The 17500-nt window shown below is 46.2% G+C and overlaps 1 protein-coding gene across 13 annotated transcripts in view; it reads left to right on the top strand.

Annotated features, from left to right (window-relative positions):
- Positions 1-4015: 4015 nt before the first annotated feature.
- cacna1da (calcium channel, voltage-dependent, L type, alpha 1D subunit, a) overlaps positions 4016-17500 on the top strand; it is an 85070-nt gene continuing 71585 nt past the window's right edge. For 9 of the 13 annotated variants that reach the window (XM_047810506.1, XM_047810501.1, XM_047810504.1 and 6 more), the window contains exons 1-3: positions 4016-4518; positions 10839-11235; positions 13082-13187. In XM_047810506.1, coding sequence (XP_047666462.1) covers positions 11009-11235; positions 13082-13187 — 333 coding nt within the window. In that variant the 5' untranslated portion in view covers positions 4016-4518; positions 10839-11008. The remainder of the gene's footprint in view (positions 4519-10838; positions 11236-13081; positions 13188-17500) is intronic. The other 4 variants (XM_047810508.1, XM_047810507.1, XM_047810509.1 and 1 more) reach the window with 2 other exon arrangements.

The raw sequence follows: 17500 nt of genomic DNA, 5'->3' as shown, positions 1-17500 counted from the left end.
AAGCAGGGCCCTGTAATCATTTCTTTAACAATATTTAATACATGAGTGCGTAATATTGACACTTGTCTTTTATTCTGAACACTAATACAGTGGATGTGTACAGTACACTAACTATATATCAGCTAAGTCCAGGACACTGTCCAGGACACTGTCCAGGAAACGACACAACCCACGGGTCGATTAAATGTACTGATATACGTGCAGAAATGTATGTTTTTATATACGGTGAGGGAATGAGAACACCCCGTCTGTTCAGCTCCTGCCTCGGCTTTTGTCGAGCTCCGAGAGGTGATGATGAGAGAATATTCCTGAGACAGCTGTAAGATGAGAGACGGCTCGAGTGTGAAAGTGGATCAGGTGGAGGGTGTTGGCTTTCCATACAGTAGACGACCTAAAAATGAGAACAATTCAAGCGTTAAAGCTAGCCAGCAGGTCGACTAGCCTCCAGAGGGCCTTAAGAAAGACGTGTCGATGTGGCGAGTGAGCCGAAAAACGCCAAAAGTCCACGTGAGAATCTCATCAGTGTTGAGCAGGGTCGTGTCTGAACAGTAAGAACAGTCTTGTTATTATAAAAAATGTACCTGCAGCACTTTTGGTTGGTTCAAACCCTGACATCAACATCTGAACTCAGGAACATTGCTTCTTCACCGGTTCTGATCATCTGAACTATATACTGTATATACTGTAGGTCTGAAATGACCTGAAGGTGGTTGAAGTTTCTACAACCTGAGAAGTGTCTGAATTTAAAGTCGAAGGGCTACTGTTGCCCTAGCTAGTTATTAGCAAGCTAGCTAGTTAGTTAGCCACTGAAATTTTCCATTCCAGTTGTGCCGACAAGCAGAAGTGGGACAAACCGATTAATCCAATAAATGATCTGAGTTTCTAGTAATTACTTTTAATTTTTCTGCCCCAGACAGATATGAACACTTTATTTCACCTCACATTATATTGTGTGTGTGTGTGTGTGTGTGTGTGTGTGTGTGTGTGTGTGTGTGTGTGTGTGTGTGCATTCTTAGCTAGCCATCACACTTTACCAAACATCACAGCTACCTTTAGCTTCTCACAAATGTCTCGTTATGAGCTCTGATATTAGATGTGCGATATGAACGTCTTATAACTACACAGCTGACAGACGGTGAACTCAGAAGCTAACGTTATGCTAGCTTTTGGTTGTTCTTCATTACTTAACTGTGAAAATGTTGATGGATTCATTCATTCATTCATTCATTCATTTTCTACCGCTTATCCGAACTTCTCGAGTCACGGGGAGCCTGTGCCTATCTCAGGCGTAATCTGGCATCGAAGCAGGATACACCCTGGACGGAGTGCCAACCCATCACAGGGCACACACACACTCTCATTCACTCACACACACACACACTACGGACAATTTTCCAGAGATGCCAGTCAACCTACCATGCATGTCTTTGGACCGGGGGAGGAAACCGGAGTACCCGGAGGAAACCCCCGAGGCACGGGGAGAACATGCAAACTCCACACACACAAGGCGGAGGCGGGAATCGAACCCCCGACCCTGGAGGTGTGATGCAAACGTGTTACCCACTAAGCCACCTTGCCCCCCCTTGATGGATTTATATATATCAAAATTTTCCTAGCCCAGTCCAGGTAAATTCAGGACAGTTTAGCAGGTTGTTCTGCTGCAGGACAAAGCCAAAGTAATTACAAACATGCTGTTGAGTCAAAGCCAGAGAACATCTCGAAATTTGATCTAATCGTTCGTTTAGAACGAACACAGCTGAGGGAATCATGTACATTAGGAGTAGGTATAGAGTACGGGAAGTGTTAACGATCAATTACAGCACCGTCTTTATTCATCAGCTAACTCAGGAGTGAGTCTGAACTCATTGTAAATCTCTACACTGATACGACTAGAATGATTGCTCTTGGTTCATTTGTGTTTTTACTCCCAGCTCTTTTCCTGGTGTATCACTTTCTGCTCATGAGCTTCTTAAGTTCTTTAACCTTTATAACACTTCCTAACTGTGTAACCTTTATAACACTTTCTAACTGTGTAACCTTTATAACACTTCCTAACATATCCTCCTGCTCAAGCCGTCTACAAGCTCCAGCGCAGCTCACAGCTCGGCTCTCGGCTTCAGGTTTAAACAGGAGGTTACACCACAATATGGATTTATAAAGACCTCGATCACTTTAGGTTTTCCTGTCATTTTGACTCGTCAATGTTCCTCCTCTTCGAAGTCTTTCTCTCTTTCTCTCTATCTCATCTCTGTAGACTGAAGGGCTGAGGCCTTTCTGTGCACCTCGACTCTGGTGCTCGCCTTTAACTGTGTAATATTTTACTTTGTGAGTACAGGATCATTTCTTTCTGCTTGACTAAGCAGCTCGGCTCTAGTGTTGCAGAAGTGCTGATTTCTGTTGTGACACTTATACACACACACACGCACACACATGCACACACACACACACACACACACACACGCACACACGCACACACACACACACACACACGCACACACACGCACACACACACACACACACACACACACACACACACACACACACACACACACACACACACACACACACACACACGCACACAGTGCCACCCCCACTGTTGCCTGCGGTTGTTCATCCTCATCTGTGCAGATAATTTACAATTCGACTGCTTTGCTTTTTATGCCGCGTTTATGTCCTCTTTGGCCTGATCAGAGTGGGCTCTCTCTCTCTCTCTCTCTCTCTCTGTCTCTCTGTCCCTCTTTCTCTCTCTTTCTCTCTCACTCTCTTTCTCACTCTCTCTCTCTCTGTCCCTCTTTCTCTCTCACTCTCTCTCACTCTCTCTCTGTCTCTCTGTCCCTCTTTCTCTCTCTTTCTCTCTCACTCTCTCTCTCTCTCTCTCTCTCTCTCTCTCTCTGTCTCTCTGTCCCTCTTTCTCTCTCACTCTCTCCCTCTCTCTCTCTCTCTCGCTCTCTCTCTTTCTCTCTCACTCTCTCTCTTTCTCTCTCACTCTCTCTTTCTCTCTCTCTTTCTCTGTCTGTCTGTCTGTCTGTCTGTCTCACTCACTTTCTTTCTCAGTCTCTAAAATATATTCAGCTCTATAAAAAAATCTTCTCTCCTCCCCTTCTGAACTAATATAAACAGTGTGTTCAGGGTGAGGGGATTAAGTGAGTGACCCACTTGGTGTTGTGCAGTTCTAGTAAAATAATCACCAGTGTGGTGGAGTGATGAAGAGGAGTCACGGCTTTTCATTAGAGTTGATTCCTCTTATACCCCAGCTATTTGTTTTCATTTATTATCATTTTTATGGGTATTTTTATCCATTTATAGTTACATTGAGGATAATGACATGCCCATGAAGCTCCTTCCCATCCTCACTGAGGTCAGAGCAGATAGAAACACTGATTCCCTCCGTCTCATAAAGTCTCTCACATCTCTGACTGTTACAAAGCACTGACACTGGAGACCTTCCAGAAATATTAAATAAACTCCTCTTTTTATTTCAATGTACAAGTTAGACACAATAAGTTCATTAATAAAGACAGTCTCGGAATGAAGGACAACAGAAAGGGTCCCAGGAGACCCCACAATTCCACAGGGATGTCTGATTATAGGCTGTTTATGTGTAAACATATTGACTTAACATCACGGGACCCCGGTGTCCAATCTATGCCCTTATATGGTCATGCCTATAAATTGTAATTAACAGAGAGAGAGAGAGAGAGAGAGAGAGAGAGAGAGAGAGAGAGAGAGAGAGAGAGAGAGAGAGAGAGAGAGAGAGGTAAACAGATAGATAGATAGATAGATAGATAGATAGATAGATAGATAGATAGATAGATAGATAGATAGATAGATAGATAGATAGATAGAGATAAACAGAGGAAGATAGATATATATATAGATAGATAGATAGATAGATAGATAGATAGATAGATAGATAGAGAGAGAGAGAGAGAGAGAGGGAGAGAGAGAGAGAGAGAGAGAGAGAGAGAGATGTAAGAGGTTGTGTTAATCAGTTCGCCTGTCATTACGTCGGCTGTTTGGCGCTGTTACTATAGCAACACGTCTTTCTGTATGACCCGTCAGTTATAATGACGATGTAAACGCCGTATTATGCTTCAGAGTCCCCGGATGTGGACGTTATACAGTGTGATGTTTGGTTCGTGTCGGCAATGTTGAATAAAAGCGCCTCGCGTGTACACACGAGTGAGACCGGACAGGAAAACGGGCCCGCGCGCACAACGAGCGTGCGCGCGTGAGTGCGTTTCTACGCACAACCACTCACTCACTCACACACACACGCGCGCACACGGCTCGGAGGATGCTCTCGTGCGCGCTGGCGTCCTACACGGCTCGCGCATCCAGCGAAAAACATGGAACGTTACAATTGTAAGAGCGCACGCGTGCATGTGTGTACGTGCGTCTGTCGCGCCTCGAGCTCATGACTTTAAATCGGAGGCCAGAGCTGAGCGATCGCCGTCACGGAGCTTTCTCTACGGATCTCAACGGAGCGTCACACCTGCGGTAAAGTCCTCAAAAACGGTAACGTGTTTATCTGTTTATTCTTTATCACATCACGACATCATCAAAGCTTGTGGGACGTCGGATACATAACACTTGTGTTGGGGGCAAAAAACACTAAAACAAACAAATAAACAAAAAAATCCTTTTGTCCTTCATCTGTGTTTCGGTCCCGTGAGACCGGTGACGCGGTCACTGTTCGTCATATCCGACTAACGTGTAGTCTGGGGCTTAATGTTAAATAAATAAATAACTAAACAAAATGTCGGCGAGTGACTGATATCACATAACGGTGTGTAACCTGGCAGTGTAGTGACCTGGCATTATGTAACCTGGCAGTGTAGTGACCTGGCAGTATGTAACCTGGCAGTGTAGTGACCTGGCAGTATGTAACCTGGCAGTGTAGTGACCTGGCAGTATGTAACCTGGCAGTGTAGTGACCTGGCAGTATGTAACCTGGCAGTGTAGTGACCTGGCAGTATGTAACCTGGCAGTGTAGTGACCTGGCAGTATGTAACCTGGCAGTGTAGTGACCTGGCAGTATGTAACCTGGCAGTGTAGTGACCTGGCAGTATGTAACCTGGCAGTGTAGTGACCTGGCATTATGTAACCTGGCAGTGTAGTGACCTGGCAGTATGTAACCTGGCAGTGTAGTAACCTGGCAGTATGTAACCTGGCAGTATGGTGACCTGACAGTGTAGTGACCTGGCAGTATGTAACCTGGCAGTGTAGTGACCTGGCAGTATGTAACCTGGTAGTGTAGTGACCTGGCAGTGTGGTGACCTGGCAGTGTAGTGACCTGGCAGTATGTAACCTGGCAGTGTAGTAACCTGGCAGTGTAGTAACCTGGCAGTATGGTGACCTGGCAGTGTGGTGACCTGGCAGTGTGGTGACCTGGCAGTGTAGTGACCTGGCAGTATGTAACCTGGCAGTGTAGTGACCTGGCAGTATGTAACCTGGCAGTGTAGTAACCTGGCAGTGTAGTGACCTGGCAGTGTAGTGACCTGGCAGTATGTAACCTGGCAGTATGTAACCTGGCAGTGTGGTAAACTGGCAGTATGTAACCTGGCAGTATGGTGACCTGGCAGTGTAGTGACCTGGCAGTATGGTGACCTGGCAGTATGGTGACCTGGCAGTGTAGTGACCTGGCAGTATGTAACCTGGCAGTGTAGTGACCTGGCAGTATGTAACCTGGCAGTGTAGTGACCTGGCAGTATGGTGACCTGGCAGTGTAGTGACCTGGCAGTATGTAACCTGGCAGTGTAGTGACCTGGCAGTATGGTGACCTGACAGTGTAGTGACCTGGCAGTATGTAACCTGGCAGTGTGGTAAACTGGCAGTGTAGTAACCTGGCAGTACTGTATGGTGACCTGGCAGTGTAGTGACCTGGCAGTATGGTGACCTGGCAGTGTAGTGACCTGGCAGTGTAGTGACCTGGCAGTATGTAACCTGGCAGTGTAGTGACCTGGCAGTATGTAACCTGGCAGTGTAGTAACCTGGCAGTATGGTGACCTGGCAGTGTAGTGACCTGGCAGTATGTAACCTGGCAGTGTAGTGACCTGGCAGTATGTAACCTGGCAGTGTAGTAACCTGGCAGTATGTAACCTGGCAGTGTAGTGACCTGGCAGTGTAGTAACCTGGCAGTGTAGTGACCTGGCAGTGTAGTGACCTGGCAGTGTAGTGACCTGGCAGTGTAGTGACCTGGCAGTATGTAACCTGGCAGTGTAGTGACCTGGCAGTGTAGTGACCTGGCAGTGTAGTGACCTGGCAGTATGTAACCTGGCAGTGTAGTGACCTGGCAGTGTAGTGACCTGGCAGTGTAGTGACCTGGCAGTATGTAACCTGGCAGTGTAGTGACCTGGCAGTGTAGTGACCTGGCAGTATGGTGACCTGGCAGTGTAGTGACCTGGCAGTGTAGTAACCTGGCAGTATGGTGACTTGGCAGTGTAGTGACCTGGCAGTGTAGTGACCTGGCAGTGTAGTAACCTGGCAGTATGTAACCTGGCAGTATGGTGACCTGGCAGCAGTTATCTTGCGCACCACCTGATATTCACAGAAAACGTTAAAACACTGTTTCACTTTTTTAACTTAGGTTTAATATGTTTTTTTTGTATCCAGGTTATAATCTAAGTGTCGCCACTTCCTCATCACACCGCCTAAAGATGTTAGGTTCAATATGCAAATTAGCATTATAAACATGTTTATAAGCTTTAATGAACAGCAGGTTTTCTTTGCTCTATTACCCTTGACCCAAAGGCCAAACTATTCCTTTCTATCTATCGATAAATAATTCACTCATAATTCACTTCAATTTCTGTTTCCAGATGCTTTTATTTGGGATTCAGTTTCTTGGTCACCGTGTGGAGTAAATTGTTAAACATTATGAAAAAGACACAAAACACACAAATAGCCTGTTAATTCTTAGATGTTACACAAAATCAATTAGAACTATTATAGAAACTGATCGCTGGTCCCTGAGAAAGTGAGGGCTGAATCCCAAACTACTCCCTACCTCCTACTTAAGGGATTATTTTATGCCAGACACTAACGTATAATTTATCTACAGCGTTTGGGATTCAGCCAAACAAAATAGACGAGAAGATTCTTACTCGTAATCTCAGTGTTTTCCCTCGTTTCCGTAGCAGAAGTTTAGTGAACACGGTGATGTAGTAGAGAAGAAGCGCAGTTAGACGACCTTTAGGGAATAAACACCGTGACCTCTTGGATGCCCTGTTTTCCCTGCTGTTCCCGTGAGGCCTAAAGGGTCAAGGACTTAACACGGCTGATTTATCGGTGTGACCGCTCTGCTCGTGCTCTCCGTTCCTCATCCTCAGCTTTATTTGATGTCAGTGAAACTCGGCTAAATCGTGGCCTTGTAGTTTCGACGGATCTTCGTCTCCGAGTGCCGGCTTTCGGTTGGCGTCGTCCTTCAGTGGGTCACCTGCGGTGGGATTTTAATCAGATCATTTATTCGTTAAAGTCTCAAGTGACACCGACGGATCAAATACGAACTCTTTCTGTCTGACTGATTCCCATTTTTTTTTAAACTCGCTCTCAAATTAGACTTTTATTACGTTGTCATCAATAATATCGCACACATCGAGACAGCTTCAGTAACTGGTGCTTTTATTGGCAGTGTTTTATTTGGGCAGTGTGTGTGTGTGTGTGTGTGTGTGTGTGTGTGTGTGTGTGTGTGTGTGTGTGTGTGTTCTGAGATTTCCTCTCAAACACTCAGTTCTTTAACCTGTATATTGTAGTTGTGAGTTGTTTTTGAATTCAGAGACACGGTTTAATCTAAATAAAAGCTTTTAATAAGCCGTGGCTAATGAAACCATCACATTAGTTCTCCTGCTTTCCTCACCGTGATGACATCCTCGTTTCTGTCACGGATCAGTCCGTCTTTACCACCACGTACCAGTTTGATGTACTTATTTTACACTGATGCAGGATTAGCCAACGTTACTACGAAGCTCGTATCTAACCTAGCTGAAGCAGACACACTGTCTCCATGTAACAGTGTCGTAACAGCGAGGCACCGATAACAGACCCTTCGTGTGGCATTTGGACGTATAAAGGATATTTGCTATACAAGCCACAGGCTGCTATATTTACATTAAAGGTTAATTGAGCCTCGTACCCACATTCGCATAGGATCTGAAAGGATGAAAGCCGAGCCGGGACGCGTTTAGCGATTACATACATAATAAACGGAGCAGAAACCCGATTCCAGAGAAGCACTCAAAATCCTTTAGATTATGACCACCGAGTTCTCCACGTATTTAATGTTGTCACACAGAAGTGAAGTGCAACTTGGAGCTAAACTAGTGCGCAGGGAACTGAAGAACAATGGGACTGCAGGATTGAGCTGAGGAACCAATCAAATCACTGAAATATCCACAGCAACGAGACTGGAAAGTTTGTCGTCGCTAATTGTTGTTTCTTCTCCCAGCCGGTAAATTAGCTGAGTGTGTTAGATTTATTTAACTAGAAACTTATAGAAGCTGTCTTAATGTTTTCAGAGATATAGACGTGTGTGTCGCGCTGTGAGACGTTCTGTAATAGGAAATTGGTGTTTAGTCAGAAACCGAATGGCAAGTTTGTGCTGTTCACACACCATGTACTACACACTGCTGTCGGGGGGAGATTTATATGAGGTAACACGCATATAGAATATATTAAACACGCTGTGCTCAGTGAGGCAGAGTTAACAGGCTCAGACGGGTGGTGGGGGGCGGTGGGGGTGGGGGTGGGGGGGGCTTTGTCTCCGTCTCTGTCTCCGTCTCTGTCTCCATCCCTTCGCACCCGACACGTCCATTCGCTCCCATGCAGCTCAGCCCACGCTGGACTCCACGCATATTTTTTCACACTGTGCACATAAATGACAGGAGCATGTGTTAGAGCCCAACATTACAATTCTAAATATCGCAGGACTTTGTTTTCATTTCCTTTTGTTAAAGGTGCGGTCTACGATTTTTGAAAGCCAATGTTGACATATAAAATCACCAAAACAAACACGCCCCTAACCCAAATGGGTCCCACCCTTGTATCGATAGCTCCGCCCACACATACGTACGTAACCCGGGCGACAAACGGAAAGAAACGTGTCTTTATCATAGCTGAAGCGAAGAACAATACGATTGTAGATAAACAAACAAGCAAAAATGACACACAAGCATAATCATGTAAAGGACAAAGGCATATATTAGTTCTGTGTAACAAAGCAAAACCAACGTTACTCACCTATCGAGAAGGAAAAAAGCGCCTCGGCGTCTTAAGTAAATTCGGCCACATATTCACAGGTCGGAGTTTCCCGAGTCAATAACTCCTGAGCTAAACGCTGTTACTACACAAAACTCGGTTGTAGCTGCCTCTCTACATTACTACGATAGAAAAGAGGTGTTATTTGTGTAGTAACAGCGATTAGCTCAGGAATTATTGACTCGGGAAACTCCAACCTGTGAATATGTGTCCAACTTCCTGCTCCTTCAGTTCTGATCCTATATTAACACGTCCTACTTCTTGTCCTTATCGTAAGTCTTTCTTCTCTTTCTTTCTTTGTTTTTATCCTCCATGTCAATGTTAAAACCGCTTTCTGCTAATGTCTCACACACGCATCGAACACTCTCTCCGCCCGACTCAGTTTTCTGAAGCATTTCTCAAAAATCGGAGACCCCACCTTTAACGAGGTTTTAATTACAGCTCGTCCATTTGTGAGGTTCTGCACCTACATTCAGCTCTGATGTTTATCATCATTTTAATAAAAAGCGGATGATCTGATTCGGTTCATCAGTGTACCAGTGAATCCTGGTGATGGTCCTTTAATAACTGATGCGTGCAGCAGCCAATCACAGAGCGGAACACAGACATCGCCACACGACCCAACAAACAAAAACAATATGATGCTTTGCTTCATGCATCTGTACATATCTGTGTGTTTGCTCGGGTCACGTTAGAAGGGAGATGTTTACAGCGTGATGGTGTAACAAATCAAATCAACACAGAGGAACTCTTTATTAAACCACAGGGAGAGAGAGACTTTTTTATAGAATACATAATACTTAGCTGAGTCTAGCTGAATTAGTATGAGGTAACATGCATGTTTTAAACACACACACACACACACACACACACACACACACACGCGAGGCAGTGTTAACCAGCTCAGGCATTTATTACTTGATATTTTTTCCCGCAGTATGATGATATTATCGTTGTGAGACGCCGTGCTGGCATTGAAAGAGTGGATCTTTTGAACTTTAACTATAAATACAAATAGAAAATTGATCTGTTGAGTCAATAAAACACATCTGAGACAGAGATATGTAGACATCTAAGCTGAGCTCTCAGTGTTGCAGCTGCTTTACTAACCGTATGCTTCGTGTGCACGTTTAGTTTGGAGCGTGCGTGTGTGTGTGTGTGTGTGTGTGTGTGTGTGTGTGTGTGTGTGTATGTGCGTGTGTGTGTGTGCGCCTGTGTGTGTAATGTATGCTGGTCCCAGGAGCCTTTAGACCCCCAACGCTCAGTGTGTCAGGTTTTTTGACTTCACACCCACAATATTGCATAATGCAGAGAAATAGATAAGGAAATCATCATACAGCCTCCCACAAACTTCACACACACACACACACACACACACACACACACACACACACACACACACACACACACACACACACACACACACACTTTTGTCTTCTTCCCAACATGTCTATGCTGTTCATTCTTTTGTGACTGTTTAGCTCTTTTTTCTCTCTCTCACATACATAAACACACAAAAACACACACACACACACACACACACATGCACATGCTCACTCATCCCTTTCCTTCTTTTCTTTCAGAGGCAAATTATGCCAGCAGCACCAGTGTCCCTGTTCCTGGTGACGTGCCGGCGTGTTGGTGAGAAAGTCCCGCCCCTCCACCCCAGTCCCCGCCCTCTGCCCCGCCCCTCCCTCCTCTCCCTTGGGAGGCTCGTGCCGGTGGATGCCCCACTCTGGCCCAAGCCTGCACCATGAGTGTCAACGGTCCGGTCCCGCTGCCTGACCCGCCAGCCGATGACGCAGAGGTTCCACCCACGACAGTGGTGGCACCGGTGGGCTCACTGGCAGCGAAGAAGAGGCAACAGTACGCCAAAAGCAAGGGCGCCGGCTCAGCCAACTCACGGCCACAGAGAGCGCTGTTCTGCCTGAAGCTGAACAACCCGTTTCGCCGAGCCTGCATCAGCATCGTGGAGTGGAAATATCCTTTAACACAAAATAAATAACATCTAATAGTCTTTACAGGGAGCTTTCGTTTGTTCGCTGACTTCTGTGCCAGTAGTGGTGTGACGAAGCAGAGTCACTGTCACCACACTGAAGGTCATCATTTCACAGTGTTAATGTGGTATGTGGTAGCCTAGTGCTTAAGGTGTTGGGATACCGATCAGAAGGTTGTGAGTTTGATTCCTACGTCCACCAAGCTGCCACTGCTGGGCCCCTGAGCAAGGCCCTTACCCCTCATTTTCTCAGTTGTATAAAAATTAGATACAATTTTTTTTTAAATCTTTTTTAAATTTATTATTATTATTATTATTATTATTATTATTATTATTATTTATTATTATTATTATTTTTTTTTATGATTTCATCCAAAAACCATAACCTTCTAACACACCCGAGAGACAATAACGAGCTGCACAGGCAAATGATTGTCACATCCGCACTGATAGTAATACCCAAATGTAGGACACAGGCTTGGTGTTAATAAGGTTAGGTTCATAATGATATATGTATTAATATAAACGTATAAAATCTAGAGTATAGGAAAAATCAAAGGAAACTTCAGCAGTGTGAGCGTTTCAGCCGGGAGCAGCAGGGAAATTAATCTCACACAGGGATAGGTGTGTGTGTGTGTGCGTGTGTGTGTGTCTGTGTGTGTGTTTGGCCTAGTTTTGAGCTGCACAGCTCTCCCTGTGGTTTAAAAAGAAGGCTATAGGAGCTGCAGTGAAATCAGTGACAGAGCTGTGACTCAGCGAGAGAGAGCAGGAGCTGTACAGTGCCCTGTGTGTCTCAGTGACACAAAGCTGTGCTGCTGTTTCAGCCTCACTGAGAAAGGCAACACACTCTGAGAGGAACGAATGGGTGAAGCTGGAAATGAAAATTTTGTGGAAATTAATTTGCTAGGGTTCAATGTCTCGTTGGTATTTTTACACAGACAGGGACAGGGATATTTGTATTACCCATAATGCACCGCAGGCTGGGCACAGTGTGAGACGGCAGTTAGAGTGAATCTGCTACGGACCACGGGGCGCTTCTTATTCCTTTAATCGTGTCTCCTCGCTTCTCGTTCTCGCTTCTTAAATCCTTCTCCCGAGGAAGCGGCGACCGGATGCGACGGCAGGCTTCCTCGCTCACCAGACCGTCGCTATAACGTGACTTTTTAATGAATTCGCTTACTGATGACTGACCTTCATATAGATTAAACAGAGTAAAACCTTACTGCGTGTGTAGCTCCATCACCACGTTACACACTATAACGTAAAGGGTTAACGATTCCACTCATCACCTTCTCATCAAGACTTCTCATATCATGCTAGGATTTTATTTGTACCGGGGGTTCATTTGTATCTGAGCTCCTTATCAGTGCCTCGTTTATAGTATTTATACTGTATAATTTTTTGTGCAGAATTTACATCATGAGCTAGAACCAAACGGAAGCATGCCGATTCTTCATGCAGAAAATATCAAGAGGAATTTCCAGGAGTGCATGTTTAGAATCAGAACGTTCCTTAAAGATCCAGCTGCACGTCAGCGTCGATGAGAAGATGACAACGCTGATCCTATGGAATGTGCTGAAATAGATTTGTCTGCTCAAACTAAACTGCCACATGTCTGTTGCTAAGTGGTTTCCAGACTCCAGTGTAATAGGGATATAAAGTCCAGCTGTAAGCGTTCACTAAATGAATTTGTGTTATTAGATCAGACTCTGTTAAAGGCTTCTCTGAGTAATATGCTGTTTTATTGCTGTAATATTGTGTTTTCTCTGGTGAGATGTTTGGCTTCTGGCTTTAAACAGATATTATCTTCCTTAACCGTAGCGCCTGCAGGCCATTTGATGTCTTTATACTAATTGCTATTTTTGCCAACTGCATGGCCTTAGCCGTCTACATCCCGTTTCCTGAAGACGACTCGAACTCCACCAATCACGACCTGGTGAGTAAACGACCATCATCACCTTTCTGAACATCTGATCTCTCTAACCTCAGAGACGGGCTACGTCATAAAGGGCATCCCTTCTTACTTATCGGTTGATTTAAATTTGGTTCATTTTATGCAGTTTATTATCTGGGGAATTGTGAAGGACACAAAATGATTCTGGGTGAAGTCTGTACAGTGAGAGAGTTCGAGGTCTGGAGTTTAAAGTAGCAGTTTGTGATGTCGAAGCAGCGGTTTGTAATGTGTAAAGCAGCAGTTTGAAATGTTAAAGCAACGTTTTGTCATCTGTGAAGCAGCGGTTTATAATGTTAAAGCAGCAGTTTGTAATGTAAAAGCAGCGGTTCGTAATGTTAAAGCAGCGGTTTGTGTTGTTAAAGCAGTTTCTAATGTTAAAGCAGCGGATTGTAATGTTAAAGCAGTTTGTAATGTTAAAGCAGCAGATTGTAATGTTAAAGCAGTTTGTAATGTTAAAGCAGCGGATTGTAATGTTAAAGCACCGGATTGTAATGTTAAAGCAGCAGTTTGTAATGTTAAAGCAGCGGTTCGTAATGTTAAAGCACCGGTTTGTAATGTTAAAGCAGCAGTTTGTAATGTTAAAGCAGCGGTTTGTAATGTTAAAGCAGCGGTTTGTAATGTTAAAGCAGCGGTTTGTAATGTTAAAGCAGTTTGTAATGTTAAAGCAGCGGTTCCTAATGTTAAAGCACCGGTTTGTAATGTTAAAGCAGCAGTTTGTAATGTTAAAGCAGCGGTTTATAATGTTAAAGCAGTTTGTAATGTTAAAGCAGCGGTTCGAAATGTTAAAGCAGCGGTTCGTAATGTTAAAGCAGTTTGTAATGTTAAAGCAGCGGTTCAAAATGTTAAAGCAGCGGTTCGTAATGTTAAAGCAGCGGTTCGTAATGTTAAAGCAGCGGTTTGTAATGTTCTGCCTTCTGCCTGAGAAGTGAATCATAATTGCATACATTTACCTTGTGGGTTTGCTTTTAAGGAATAATCCCTCTATCACTTTTCTGCAGTGTGTCTATATTTCACTACGCTGCTGAAAGTATTTCTCACTTCTTTTTTTTTACTTTCATCACTCTATGAAGAGACTCACAAGATCTCCTTTTTAAAGAAAGACACAGGTTGCTGATTTGTCTGTAGAAGACCAGAACACATGCAGCTGTCCTCGTGTTGTCCTTCTGAATAGGGCAGATTTTATCTCTGGAGCTCAGAGACGCTGTTTGGCAAGACGACCAGCATCCAAACTGAAGGCAGGAAGTATCTTGAAGTGTTGTGTTAAATATGGCAGTTATTGATGCGTTCTGACTTGAAGATGTTCCGTCCTTGTCGTGTGGTAATGGAGTTTGTGTCTAGCGCTCTGAGCCACATCAGCTGTAATGTTGCTTGTGAGAACGTCTGTCCCTTTACGAGCACATCGCTCTCTCTCTACATGCGCTGAATAGCTGTGATTGTGCGGCTTCGCAGTGCCATATTTAGGGAAGTGGTGTGTGTGTGTGTGTGTGTGTGCTGGTGAATCAGCAGTGACGTATTGCGTGTCTCTGAATACGAGGCGAGATGAAGCAGCTGTTCGATCTCCCATTCGGACAGAGCTCTGGGAGTGAACAGCTCTCGAGTCAGTGCACACTTCCAACTCACAAAATAATCAAATAATTAAAAGTTATGTACTGTATATTTAAAACATATAGATCACAGAACATTGATGAGACATTTTGGGGAATTAAAGCTACATTTCTAACAGATAGGAAACGAACACTGTGTGATGAGGAGCCACAGACTGTGATGAGATTCAGACTCGTGTCATACAGAAACTTCCCCATAACAACATTCCATCCATCCATCCATTTTCTACCGCTTATCCGGGGCCGGGTCGCGGGGGCAGCAGTCTAAGCAGGGATGCCCAGACTTCCCTCTCCCCAGACACTTCCTCCAGCTCTTCCGGGGGAATACCGAGGCGTTCCCAGGCCAGCCGAGAGACATAGTCCCTCCAGCGTGTCCTAGGTCTTCCCCGGGGCCTCCTCCCGGTTGGACATGCCCGGAACACCTCCCCAGGGAGGCGTCCAGGAGGCATCCGAAACAGATGCCTGAGCCACCTCAGCTGACCCCTCTCAATGTGGAGGAGCAGCGGCTCTACTCTGAGCTCCTCCCGAGTGACTGAGCTCCTCACCCTATCTCTAAGGGTGCGCCCAGCCACTCTGCGGAGGAAACTCATTTCGGTCGCCTGTATCCGGGATCTTGTCCTTTCGGTCATGACCCAAAGCTCATGGCCATAGGTGAGGGTAGTAACGTAGATCGACTGGTAAATAGAGAGCTTTGCCTTGCGGCTCAGCTCTTTCTTCACCACAACAACCGCATCACTGCGGAAGATACACCGATCCGCCTGTCGACCTCCCGCTCCATCCTTCCCTCACTCGTGAACAGGACCCCAAGATACTTAAACTCCTCCACTTGAGGCAGGAACTCTCCACCAACCTGAAGAGGGCAAGCCACCCTTTTCCGGCTGAGAACCATGGCCTCGGACTTGGAGGTGCTGATTCTCATCCCCGCCGCTTCACACTCGGCTGCAAACCGTCCCAGTGCATGCTGAAGGTCCTGATTTGAAGAAGCCAACAGGACAACATCATCTGCAAAAAGCAGAGACGAAATCCTGTGGTCCCCAAACCTGACTCCCTCCTGCCCCCGACTGCGCCTAGAAATCCTGTCCATATAAATAATGAACAGGACCGGTGACAAAGGGCAGCCCTGCCGGAGTCCAACATGCACCGGGAACAAGTCTGACTTACACCCGGCAATGCGAACCAAACTCCTGCTCCGGTCATATAGGGACCGGACAGCCCTTAACAGAGGGCCCCGGACCCTATACTCCCAGAGCACCCCCCACAGGCCATCACGAGGGACACAGTCAAATGCCTTCTCCAGATCCACAAAACACATGTGGACTGGTTGGGCAAACTCCCATGAACCCTCCAGCAACCTGGTGAGGGTATAGAGATGGTCCAGTGTTCCACGACAAGGACGAAACCCGCATTGTTCCTCCTGAATCCAAGGTTCGACTATCGGCCGAATTCTCCTCTCCAGTACCCTGGCATAGACTTTTCCGGGGAGGCTGAGGAGTGTGATCCCCCTATAGTTGGAACACACCCTCCGGTCCCCCTTCTTAAACAGAGGGACCACCACCCCAGTCTGCCAGTCCAGAGGCACTGTCCCCAACCGCCACGCGATGTTGCAGAGGCGTGTCAGCCAAGACAGCCCCACAACATCCAGAGACTTAAGGTACTCAGGGTGGATCTCATCCACCCCCGGTGCCTTGCCACTGAGGAGCTTCTCAACTACCTCAGTGACCTCAGCTTGGGGGATCGACGAGTCCACAACCGAGCCCTCCACCTCTGCTTCCTCAATGGAAGACATGTTGGTGGGGTTGAGGAGATCCTCGAAGTACTCCTTCCACCATCCGAGGATGTCACCAGTCGAAGTCAGCAGATTCCCACTCCCACTGTAAACAGTGTGAGCAGGGCACTGCTTCCCCCTCCTGAGACGCCGGACGGTTTGCCAGAATTTCTTCGAGGCCAACCGATAGTCCTTCTCCATGGCCTTACCGAACTCCTCCCAGACCCGAGTTTTTGCCTCTGCAACCACCCGGGCTGAAGCTCGCTTGGCCCTCCGGTAACTATCAGCTGCCTCCGAAGTCCCCCGAGCCAACCAGGCTCGATAGGACTCCTTCTTCAGCTTGACGGCATCCCTTACTTCCGGGGTCCACCACCGGGTTCGGGGATTGCCACCACGACAGGCACCGGAGGCCTTACGGCCACAGCTCCGTGCGGCTGCATCAACAATGGAGGTGGAGAACATGGTCCACTCGGACTCAATGTCTCCAACCTCCCTCGGGATCTGGTTGAAGCTCTGCCGGAGGTGAGAGTTGAAGATCTCTCTGAAAGGAGACTCTGCCAAACGTTCCCAACGGACCCTCACAGTACGTTTGGGTCTGCCAAGTCTGTCCAACTTCCTCCCCTGCCATCGGACGCAACTCACCACCAGGTGGTGATCAGTTGACAGCTCCGCCCCTCTCTTTACCCGAGTGTCCAAGACATACGGCCGGAGGTCAGATGAAACAACCACAAAGTCGATCATCGACTTCCGACCTAGGGTGTCCTGGTGCCATGTGTACTGATGGACACCCTTATGCTTGAACATGGTGTTTGTTATGGATAAACTGTGACTAGCACAGAAGTCCAATAACAGAACACCACTCGGGTTCAGTTTGGGGGGGGGGGCGTTCCTCCCAATCACGCCCCTCCAGGTGTCACTGTCGCTGC

This window comes from Tachysurus fulvidraco, chromosome 2 (assembly GCF_022655615.1).
Source record: "Tachysurus fulvidraco isolate hzauxx_2018 chromosome 2, HZAU_PFXX_2.0, whole genome shotgun sequence".
NCBI classification, from domain to species: Eukaryota; Metazoa; Chordata; class Actinopteri; order Siluriformes; family Bagridae; genus Tachysurus; species Tachysurus fulvidraco.
Note: the sequence above shows the minus strand (reverse complement) of the source record. Positions and strands in the feature narration are given on the sequence as shown.